The sequence below is a fragment of the Aotus nancymaae genome, unplaced genomic scaffold, assembly GCF_030222135.1.
Source record: "Aotus nancymaae isolate 86718 unplaced genomic scaffold, 86718_ANA_hifiasm-v0.15.2.pri h1tg000015l_1, whole genome shotgun sequence".
NCBI classification, from domain to species: domain Eukaryota; kingdom Metazoa; phylum Chordata; class Mammalia; order Primates; family Aotidae; genus Aotus; species Aotus nancymaae.
In genome coordinates, this window is record NW_026988427.1 from 8,483,317 (window position 1) to 8,495,497 (window position 12,181).

Here is a 12,181-nt window from a genome sequence, read left to right on the forward strand (position 1 = left end):
TTGTTATTGCAAGGAATGAACTGGAAAACACTTGATTAAATAAACTCCAAGATCCTTTAAGAAACTGATTTTATAGACAGATGTCTTTTGGTATGAGAGACAGTGTATTTGTATATCATTTGGGCTAAAGCGATTTATACCCACTAGAATTGGGAGGTGGTACTAGTGTAGTGAGAAAAGACTGGTTGTATTAACTGTTCTGAGCCGCAGTTTTTTCACTGCAGAACTTTGCAGAGTTTTATGAGGATTGGAGCTTATGTAGGCATTCAGATGTACCTATCATTACTGTGTTTCATAGAGGACCTCACTGGAGTGTTATACCAGATAGAGTTTTGCTTGGAAAAGTATAAATCCCTCCCTTGAGTGCTGCAAGCTGGGATAGTACACAGAAATCTTTGTTGGTGTGGAGTAGATCTTTAGATCTCATGGCTTAGCAAATAGCAGAATATCTTGGGGCAGACAGAATGTTATCAAAACATTTGTCTTGGTGCAAATGTTACAATTGCTATTCTCAATGCTAGAAAGATTGAGACTTCCCAAACAATTCCCAGTGGGATAAGGTTTTAAACTTTGCTTCTTCATATATATTTTGTCTTTCATATTCAGAGTCTACTGCCAGCTAACTGTGTGTGTGTGTGTGTGTGTGTGTGTGTGTGTGTATTTTTTTTATTACAAGTATTGACTCGGAGGCAAAAAGAGACCAAGACCAAGAGTGACGGTGGGACAGCTGCCCAGACTTCTCTAGACATTGACAAGTAAGTAGGTATGGTCTGTTCACAGAGCTCTTGTGTAACATGCCATCGTTTGGACTGACTAAAAAGACCAGTTTCTATATTACCCTGTGTTTCTTTGGCCTGCCAATCACTTCATTGCTTGGATGCCTGAATTTGTTTTTCATATTTCTAGTCTCTGTCAGTGTAGGTGGCCTTTGTATCCATTTTTAATACACTAAAAACAATCCTGCCACCCATTCCACTTCCACATTGCTCTTAGGTTTCTGTTTTTTAAAATTTGCATATTGATGTTTGGTGCCCTTTGGGGAAGGATTGAGCATTTTATTATGTAATAGTACAGAAGTTGAATTGCAAAAGGTTGGGCAATATAGGACTCTTTTTGGTTGTGTGTTGCAGCTTGACTAAGAAAGCTCATTCTGAGGAAGGGGTCAGGGTAGGTGCTGCCTCCTGAAAGTAAAGTCGTTACCAACAGTAGATTAGAGCAGTTACTAAGCAGAAACTTTTATCTTTGAAACACAGATCTTAGACCCTGATCTGTCTTCCCTAATTTAGTGGAGCAGAGCTGATCCTTTGGAATCTTACTGTAATGTAGACATTCCTCTAGGAATTCCTCACATCGTATTGTAGTAATTTTTTTTTTTTAAGAACATTTCTGTGTTCCTGGCTAGTCCAAGTTGTTTGAAGACAGATACTTGCCTTCATTCATGTTTATATCCCCAGCTTCTAATAAAATGTGTCTGAGACAGCAATAACAATAAGAGCTGTTTGTTTAGTGCCTAATATGATGTGCCAGTCATCATGCTGGGTGCTTTGTAACTCTCACTGCAGTTGACTTAAGGTAGTTATTCCTTCTTTTTTTAAGTAAGGAAGCTAATGAGAAATTATATATAGCTGGTTAAGCTCACTGCAGCTAGAAGTGACAAAGTCTGTCTGACTCTAAAACTCCTGCCTCTTAGGCGGTGCTTCTGTCTCTCATGTAGTAGTGAATTAATAAATGCTTTTTGCATTAATTGATACAACTTAAAAGGTATACTAGTGTAGCTTTTCTTATAAGGCAGCATTTTGCTTGCATTCTTCTGGATAATTAAGTATTTGAGAGACTTACTTCTCCTATTTTCAGAAAAAGTCTTCCTTATAGCTAATCGAAGTCTCCCTTGCTGTAGTTACTGAATAAAAATGGCCAGAAGGAGATGTCCAAGGTAGCATTCTTTGGAAAATTTTCTTTAACTTCTTAAAACCAAGGTGATCTTAACGAGTCAGGCAGATCTAGCGTCTGACAATTATTAGCTATAAGACCATAGTAAGACTAGCTCCTTCTTAATGGGGCTGAATAATTAATTGAGAATTGTGTTTAAAAGGCCTTGCCCAGGTTCTCACCACAGAGAAAATACTTAATAAATATACATTTTTTTAATTTTACCCCAATGATTCCATTTTTATTGATGCCCAGTAAATTTTACCTCAAGGACCTACTTTTCCTCTCTTTCCCCAAACTCAACTCTTTTAAAAAGATAAAAATAGCTGTGTACATAAAATTATGCGAAAGCCTCTGGCAGAACCACATGCTTTTAGTAATTTCTTAGTTGATGTTGCAGATTGTAGAATTAAGAAAGTCATCATATAGACAGACTTGATTTACTAATCAGATAAGTTCATCCACCCTGGTAAAAATGTCAACTTAATTTAATGCTCTTGGTGCTCCCTTATCTGTTGAAATTTTAACTCCTCTTTGAAAAAACTATTACACTTAATTTCAGAAGAGTTTGACAGAATATTTTATGTCTGAAGAGCAATCAGCATTGTTTGAGATAGTTTGAAGAGCTGATTCCATTATCATCCCACTGCTGCAACAGCAGGGTACAGAGAAACAGCCAGGGAAAACTGCTAATCACTCAGTCCTTTTGATTGACATTGGGTTAGTTTTATTGGTGATCCTGCTGAGTAAATCTGCATGGGTTGATATGTCTCCTCCACAGAATAACTTTGGGACATAAAAACACCATTTGAGACATATCCAGGGGCCCAGAGGAAAAGCACATCTTAAAACTGTGTTTTCTTCCTTTTTTCTTATTGGCTAGGAATGAGAAGTGTTATCTCTGTAAATCCCTGGTCCCATTTAGAGAGTATCAGTGTCATGTGGACTCCTGTCTCCAGCTTGCAAAGGCTGACCAAGGAGATGGGCCTGAAGGGAGTGAAAGAGCATGTTCAACTCGGTGGGGGAAGCGGCAGCAGCGGCTGAGGAACCCAAAGGTATGCATAGAGTGTTTTGGAAAAGGCTAGCTAACCCTCCTGATTGTTAGTTGTTAGAGGCCACAGTTCTGTTCTGGCTTTTTCCCTTGTCTCCTTCCCCTCTTCCCTCTATTTATCTTTAAACAATATTTGTGCTTTTTAAAATTATTTTTTGTTTTAATTTAAAAAGTAATACATGTTCATTGTAGAGAATATGGAAAGTTCAAAAAATATAAATAATTGGGGGAAATCACCCATAATTTAGCTACTCAAAGATGGTAACTTTTAATGTATTGGCCTGTTTTCTTCCGGTCTTTGTTTCTATGCATTGGTAATGTAATTGACACTATTCTCCCTCTCCCCCCTTCTCTCTCTCAATATATATACAATAAGCACACATACACACACATACTACATACTATATATCGAGTACTATATGTGTACTATATTCTATATAGTACTTGATATGTAGTTTTCTGTTTATGAAAACTTAAGGTATAGCATAAACATCATTTTGGGTTTTATTTTTAAAAATTACTGTTAATGTATATATTACACAGATGGTCATTTAACCATTCACCTATTATTGGACATTTCGGTTCTTCGGTATTATAAGATTGTATTTAAAACATTAATCAGTCTTTGGACTACTGACTATTTCCTTAGAATACATTTCCTGACAATGGAACTATTAGGTCAATGGATATACACATTTTAAAGTCTGTTGAAACCTGCCAAATTGCTTTCCAGAAAGGTTATCCAATTCATAATCCCACTGCCAAGAATATATGAGAGATCAACTCTGTTGAACTCCTTGTGTACCCCGCCTTAGGAAGCTGCCGAGTCTAGGCCCTGGTCACTAGGAAGGATGGATGTACTTACTTTCTGGGCCTTGTAATTCAGGAAGACCAAGTTTTGGCTTAGATATGAAAGATAAAGCAGCAGCTCCATATTCTAGGGTTACCGACAAAGGAGTCACTATACACACTAAAATGAGGAAGCTATTATCTGTCATGCCAGAAGAAAGAGACCTCTCTATGGATGGGGTGATTTTGCGGTGGAGATTTGGAGTTATGGTTTATAGGTAAGCGCTTACTTATACAGCCAGTTTATTCTTCTGGCATGACTGCCTGTAGACGCCACCTTAAAATTTATTTTCTCTTTTAAATCCATGGTAATCTTGACATAGCGATGTATTCTCTTCATTACAGTTTGTTTTTTCACTTGTGTACCCTCATTTATTAGAAAACAAGGCCGGGCGCGGTGGCTTGCGCCTGTAATCCCAGCACTTTGGGAGGCCGACGGGGGCAGATCGTGAGGTCAGGAGATCTAGACCATCCTGGCCAACATGGTGAAACCCCATCTCTACTAAAATACAAAAAATTATCTGGGTGTGGTGGTGCATGCCTGTAGTTCCAGGTACTTGGGAGGCTGAGGCAGGAGAATCACTTGAACCTGGGATGCGGAGGTTGCAGTGAGCTGAGATTGCGCCACTGCACTCCAGCCTGGCGACAGAGCAAGACTTCATCTCAAAAAAAAAAAGCAAAAGACTTTCCTAGAGCTGTGGCACCACATCTTTTCTCTTCTATAAACACATGTGATCTGGGCCATGGAAGTTGTATTTTAGACTCTCTGCCATGAAGTTTTGTCTATTTTTCTCTGTTACAGAAAAAAGGCCACAGTGAAGGCCGACTCCTTAGTTTCTTGGAACAGTCTGAGCACAAGACTTCAGGTGAGGACCCCAGGACCAGTTTTTTGGGCTTCTGCCTAAGGCCTTTCAGTGAAGATAGCCATCGCCAGCCAACCCCCTATTTGCTGGGGTTATCTGGGTACACACGTGACCCAATCAGCCAGCCTTTGAGACTCAGTCTAGGTCATCTCTCTCTAAGGAACATAGGACAATATGCTGTCTTTTTCATCCTGTGTTTCATTTCAGGCTTTACAAAGCCTTGGATCAGTACTGCCTGTTGAATTCGGAAAAAACACTGTCAAAACACAGGGGAATACGACAAGCCCCAAGTATACCTTCTAAAGGAACAGGCACAGAAAACTAGATATGGAGCCATTATCGCTTTCTCCTATTGTTTTGTGCATCATTCATATGTTACCTTTAGCTTAGTGTCCCAACCTGCGATCTTGAGGGTTTGTGCCTAGTATTTAGGAGTGGTAGAGTGTATTGGTTAAGACCATTGCAGGGAGTTAGTGATAGCAAACCTCATAGATTGCAAGAATTATATCTGGTAAAGCTCCAAACATACTCCCTGGCATAAGTAGGCTCTTGATAAATGTTAACTGCTATTATTACTGTTGTTATTAGTTGCTATTGTTAAAATTCACCAGATGCAGATGGAAGAGGAGCTCTTGCTTAAGCCTGCTGAGATTTGCTTACCATCTACTTCTAATAGTTTATTCCCACCAAGCAAATCTGTTGTGCCTTCTGATGACTATAAAAAGACAGCCTTTCCCAACCTCATATCCTGCTGTCTCTAGATAACCAGTTTGTGAATCTCTGCAGGTGGCAGATTTCCCTTGGCAGCTCCTTGTTCCTCAAGTTCAGAATTGAAGTAGGTTTATTCAGAGGTTGTTCATTCAGAAGTGTTCATCTGAGTGCTCCTGCAGCTGAGTCTGTTGGACACTAATGCTCACATTTGTGGGTTTAGGGGATTGGGGATCTGAGCTGCCTGGATAGGCCTGATGAGTAGCAGTGCCTAGAACACAGGAAGCAAGAGATCGGTGAGAAGTGATATGATTACTAACACTACTACCAACATTACTATTTTTTCTCTCATATCACAGATGGAGAGATCAAGTCTTCAGAAACAGGAGCCTTCAGGTGAATTGGGTTGTGCACTGAATTGTGGCTGTCAGCAGTTCTGAAAAGTACAGGCCTGGTCCTGTGTTCTGTGTGTAGTGTGATACTCAAACTGTTGCAGTAGAAATCACTGTGGAACTATTAGACCTCTTTGTCAGTATGACTCTGTGCTCCGCATTTATCTGAGCTAAGGATTGGATAGCTCGATTCATTCATTATGTTAAAACAAGCAGAGCAAAAGTTACGTCTTACTCTTCTCTACCTCTCTATCCCCATCCAACCCTAGTTGTCTGACCTGGATTCTCAAGCAGCTTGGGAATTTGGGTCTGAGTTCTCATTCTCTCGATGACCAACTTTAAGTATATGATTTACCCAGTGACTTCATCTGTGAAAACAGTGATGATACGTGGTGGGATTATTACAAAGAATATTTTTACTGATAATCCCCTGATATGTAAAATCTGATACAGTGTATAGCATATCCTTAATGCTGAATAGGTTTATATTGAATCCGAGTCTTTTCCTTCTCTCTAGGGTGCCCTCACCAGGGATGGAAGAGGCAGGCTGCAGCAGAGAGATGCAGAGTTCCTTCACACATCATGACTTAAATGAATCTCCCATCAAGTCTTTTGTTTCCATTTCAGAAGCCACAGATTGCTTAGTGGACTTTAAAAAGCAAGTTACTATCCAGCCAGGTAGTCGGACACAGACCAAAGCTGGCAGAGGAAGGAGGAGAAAATTCTGAATTTCTAGGGTCCAGAGGTTGACAAAACCATTAGTAGGAGGGGTGGGCTGTGTTCTGGTTCATTGTTGAGCAAGTTTTAGCCCTGCAGTTTTCATCACCAGCACCCACTCAGCATTCTGGTTTTTATGTTTTTTATGATCTGTGCAGATAACTGTGTATAGTATTCTGTTTTATAACAGTTTGTTTAAATTTACTTACAGTTAAAAGAAAATTTAAATATATTTATGTTTGTATGAAATCTTATTTCAGTAGATGGAAATTTTAATTTTTTTCCCTTCATATTGCAGGGTTTGGGGTGGGGATATTTTCATCATAGAGGTAGTTTATTAGACTCATAAATCACAGGCTGAATGAATTCCATTATTGATCCTTGACATACCATGTATATATTTACTTGATGTGCACTGCACAATTCTGAACACTGTGTGGTTACTTCCTTGACTGTTTCTGACAGAATTCTGGGAGGTGCCAGGGGCATTGACTCCCACTATCTATTCTGCTATTCCTACCATTCAGTGACCTGTCCCGTCATCTTGTACTCACAGTGGAATTCTTAGCCTGAGCATAGAACCTTTGAGAGATGTGTCCTGCCATTCTTCCCAGGACTGTGTAAGTGAACACTTGGTTATTAGGTCCCTATGCAATTATGTTTTCTAAATAGGTTAACCAGTGGGGATGCCAGGCATATTCATCTGTTCAAATCAAGATTGGTTCTCTTGATGCCAAAGGTTAGCAGCAACAGGAAATAGCTTCTATTTCGGTAACATTACTAACATAGTGCACATTCCTTACCATGTTGCCTAGGAGCTTCCAGTGCAGAACAGAGATGTGGTCTGTTCTCAGTGCATGCACAGACTCCAAGGATGAGAGGATGTCATTTGGCAGAAGCAGCTTCCTGAGGGAGGTGACCAGACAAGGATGGGAAGAATGCTAGCTTTGGCCAAAGCTGATTTGAAGATGTAATGAAAAACTGGGGGAGGTGGCTGTTGACCAGGAAAGGATCTTGGGACAGGATAAACAGGCACACTCAGAAAGGCTCTCCTAACTTCTGGTTATGTCCAAAGTTTTCTTTTAACATGAAAATGAAGTCTGTATTAGATTGGGGAGTTTACACATGGCTGGGATGGAAGATAGCACAAACATTAAGGCCTTGTTCCTGCTTAGAGGTCCCTTTGCACACAAGCTTTTGAGTTAGAACGAGGCAAGATGGCAGTGTCACTGTCTTTTCCTTCCATAGATAATGTCTTTGTGTTGGATGGCACTGACCTTGTGGCTAGCATCACATAAGAAATAGCTATTATTCTTTGAGCAACTACTACGCTCCAGGCAATGTATATGGCCTTCATTTAATCCTCATAGCGGCCTCTGGGGTACGTATTATCTCAGTTTCCAGATGAGGAAGCAAAGGCTTAGAGGAGCAAATAAGCCACTTTTTGTCCATGGCAGTAAGACCACAGTGCCCCTAATCTTCATTCCTAAAGAAAATGCTATATTTTGACTCCAGTATTATTTTCCTGTTTTCCTTCTAGTGAAAAGTAGTTTATCAGTTATGTCTCATAAGCTTAACTCTCGCTTGTTTTCTGTCTCATTAAATGGCAATTTATTGGAGGTAGAGCTCTATAAACGGGATAGTGTGTGTATCTGTTTGCCTGAAGATAAGAAAAGGGAAAGGGCTACTTCTGGAAAGTGAATTATTTAGCTTAAAATTGAGCAATCTCCCTAAAACATGAGTCAACAGCAGGAGGGTATAGATCAGCCAGACCAGAAACCATAGGCTTATTAGCTAATGGGGAGTCAAGGGAAGAACAGCCACCCACTGCCCCTGTCACCTCCCCATAACAGTCTTATTTGCCCACAATTTTATTCTCTGCATGCTGTGATCCTGTGAGAGGAGCATTAGTGAAAGAGTGAAGAGACAAAGTAGAAAATGTGTGAGATCAGCCTACATCCGCACCCTGCTTCTGATAAAAATCAGCCTCTTTGAGATCTGGTAAAAGCATACTAACAGGGTTCTAAGGATTACCATAATGTGCATAAAGATTCTAGCACATGGTCTTCATCTAGAAGAATGAATTAGTGGCAGCAGTTGTTATTAATGTGATGCTAGTCTATGTGTCCCAAATGATGTTGCACTAAGGGGTGGAAGGATGGGGGCGGGGGTGCAGATGGAAGAGGAGACAGTTTTCAGAGGAGTGCGTGCTCAGGAGGGACTACTCTGGCTCCACCAACCTTCAGGCTTCCACAGGAAACTTGGGTCCTGGGCATCTAGGCTCTCCTAGGGCCCCTGGATTTCTTTTACTTCTGAAAGTTGACAGACAGCTGTTCTGCTGGTGCTGCCAACTCATGGAGAACTGGGAAGCTCCATGAACTCCACGAGCTATTGCCATAAATTAGAAGAGATAGAGGAGGACTTCTCTTTGTAAAGCACTATAGTTGTGTTTTTCATTCAGTCCTTATAGCAGCCCCAGCAGAGGTTGCGCCTGGCCCATTTCCCCCAAGCACTCACCATTCTGCTATATACCCACAGAATTGTGGGTATTGCAAGAACCTGAGACTCTTCGCCTGAGAACTTCTCTTGGTTTGTGTTGACGCAAGCTGGGAGTGCCAGAGAATTAGTGCCCCTGGGGCAGCTCTCAGCCAGTGGAAGTGGTAGGATAAATACCCCAGCTTCCTCACTTAATGAGAGACAACTCTAAGGCACCTTCTACCTGTCAGTGTTCCCTGTGGGAGTGAACCTCTGTAAGCTCCTAGTAACATTGCATACACTTTGTTGACTTCTTTCTCTTCCTACCTGGCTTCCAACTCTTCCATGTTTTCTGGATCAGGACTGGAACTAGGGTGAGGAGCCTTTATTCTTGGGTTCATCTAAGTGCAAGGTTGGCACCTATGTGAACCTGAGAGGGTCTCTTTACTTTCTGTACCCTAGGCATGTCACTTGCATTGCCCTAATCCTGGCCCTGTCCTGGATCACTTCCTGAATAAAGTTATTTGCATTCAAATTAGGTCTGCTTCTGGGGGGGTGTAATGTAAAGCAAATCCTATGAAGAAATTCATCTCCATGTTTTATACAAGGAAAACCGAGGCTCAGAGAAGTGAAGAGATTTGCATAAGGTCATTCAGTTGGTAATGGGATGGGATTTTGAACCCAGGTCTGCCCGACCCCAGAGCTGAAGCTCTCTGTACTATACCACACTACTTCCTACTTTCCATTTCAGTCACAAAACTAATGACTCAAGGGAAATTTCAGGTTTGGGTCAGCTCATTTTTGCCTGTGAGGTAGGGTAGCTGTGGCCTAAAGTTGTTAGCAGATGGGAATTTGCGGAGGGGAAGGCAGGTAGTGAGTGGATAAGAGGGTTGGTAGTTGTCAGTGGAAAAATGGATGAGTGAAAGACTGCTGAAACCATATGCATCAGGAAGATAGTACTTATTTCCTTTCTGTTTCAAAGGCCCTGGACTTTTTTTTTTTTGAGAGTCTTGCTCTTGTCACCCAGGCTGGAGTGCAGTGGCGTGATCTCGGCTCACTGCCACCCCTGCCTCCCAGATTCAAGCGATTCTCCTGTCTCAGCCTCCCAAGTAGCTGGGATTACAGGTGCACACCACCACGCCCAGCTAATTTTTGTATTTTTAGAAGAGATGGGGTTTCACCATGTTGCCGAGGCTGGTCTTGAACCCCTGACCTCAAGTGATCCACCTGCCTCGGCCTCCCAGAGTGCTGGGATTACAGGATTGAGCCACCGCACCAGGCCAGCCCTGGACTGTTGAAGTTGTGGGAAGGCTCTTCAATTTAACAAAAATTAACAGATTTGTTCCTTACCAGATACAGGACTACGCTCTGAGGCTGCACAGGTGAATAAGAAACATTCCTGGGAGCCCACAGTACAATGGGGAAGATGGACACATAAGCAGATGCCTTTAATAAACAGATACAAATGCAGTGATACAAGAACATCCAAGATAATACAGAATCAATAAGCAGACCACACTCAAATGGGGTCGGCCAGAAGCTGTTCAGGGAGGGCTCCCCACTGACTATAATTTAAGGGATGAGGAAGAATTAGGCAAAAAGGTGGGAGAAGACAAAGCAAGGGCCATTCCAGACACGTCATCACAAAGACACGATAGTTAGAAGTAGCTTGATGGTGTAGGAGAGCTGCAAGGCACATCCACGGTATAAGGGTGTGGAGCAAATTGCGGGGGAGCTGACTGAGCATCTGTGTGCCTGGCTGGGCACTGTGGGTTTTGAGAAGCAAGCCTGTGAGCAAGCTCAGGGAAGGCCTGACCTCCCAGCCCATCGGCAGTGCTCTTGTGCCCACCTCTCCCCCAGTGAACTGCCTTTCCTCATTCCTTAGCTCCATCTGTACAGTTGGAGACTGTCACTAAGAGGCTATGAAGGAACCTTGTCAGGACTTGTCCTTCCCTTTCTTGGTCACTGGCCATCTGGTTTCTGAAGAGAACCACTGGCAGCTGCAGTGCCTCTGCTACAGCCAGGCTGTCCCAGCTGCTCACAGAACTCAAGCTCAGCCGTTCTCCCTCCACTGACCTTGACCCAGACTTTCCCTGGCATTATGACTAGGGGACCAGGACCCCTGCTCCTGGGGTCTAGATACAGACCTTCCAGAAACACAGATGAAGAGCCCTGGCAATGCTTGTTAGGGGCATATCCTCACCCTGGCTCAAGAAATTGCAGGCTGTCAGCATGAATCACAGCTGGGCCTTTCATATTCAGTTCCAAATTCTCCTCCCAACTGAACAAAGTTGAGAGGGACTGGGATCCCAGGCTAGGCAGGATGCTATGTTGTGGATGACAGGCGCTCTACCCTCCGCCACCCCATCCCCTACTTCCCTGTCTTTCACAGCCTAAATGCCTGGTTGGTACCCAGTAAACAGCACAGCAGGACTGATGTTTGGCATGTTTCCAGGCCTCATCATGCCACAACTGTTGGAGGAGCTACTGTCCCTAGTCTCCATCCTGATTTGGAGGCCTTGTACTATCTGTGGATAATGATAAGGTTACTGCTGATGAGGCAACCTGACGCTTTAAAGTGTGTATCCACCAATTTGCCTTCAACAAAGATTGTTGCAGGCTGTCTAGTATCCTACATTGGTGCCCCAAGGTTCTGTGCCTTTGAGGAGAAATTTCTGCAGAAAAAGAGCTTGTTGGCCAATAGCTCCACAACAGCCTAAGATTCCCCTTCTCCTTCAGTAGAGAAGACCTGCCATGTGAACCTACTCTCCCTGCTTGGCCCACAGACTAAAGGCTAGACTCCACAGTCTGTCACCTCCTCATCTGTCACCTCTCCCACCATGTATCCCCACCTTCATGTATCCTCTTCAGGCGCCTGGAGCTGCACCTCATTCCATGAAGGCACCTGTGTGTGTGTGATTCATGGTTTTGTGTGTGCTCTCCACTTTGTCAAGGATCACTTCTGTCAGCATACTGCTGTTCTTCAAGGCTCAGCTTCCTCAGCCAGCCCTGCCCACTCTTGGGCAGAGTCAGCCGCTTTCTGTTGTGCTCCCACGTTGCCTCTTGCTCAGAAGTACTTACCACAACTTTCCTGGGCTAGGCGCCTCCAGCTCCTTCCGGGGGTGAGCCACCACCTCAAAACTCATTTTATTTACAAAATAAACAGAGCCCTCAGCATTGTAGAGGGAACGTCCCAC

At 42.8% G+C, this 12,181-nt stretch overlaps 1 protein-coding gene across 2 annotated transcripts in view; it reads left to right on the plus strand.

The window, feature by feature from the left end:
- The window catches only part of UIMC1 (ubiquitin interaction motif containing 1), a 122,919-nt gene extending 116,133 nt beyond the window's left edge, over positions 1–6,786 (plus strand). For both annotated transcript variants that reach the window (XM_012437948.3, XM_012437950.2), the window contains exons 11-15: positions 677–755; positions 2,813–2,984; positions 4,632–4,695; positions 5,760–5,796; positions 6,310–6,786. In XM_012437948.3, coding sequence (XP_012293371.2) covers positions 677–755; positions 2,813–2,984; positions 4,632–4,695; positions 5,760–5,796; positions 6,310–6,520 — 563 coding nt within the window. In that variant the 3' untranslated portion in view covers positions 6,521–6,786. The remainder of the gene's footprint in view (positions 1–676; positions 756–2,812; positions 2,985–4,631; positions 4,696–5,759; positions 5,797–6,309) is intronic.
- The last annotated feature ends 5,395 nt before the right edge of the window (positions 6,787–12,181 follow it).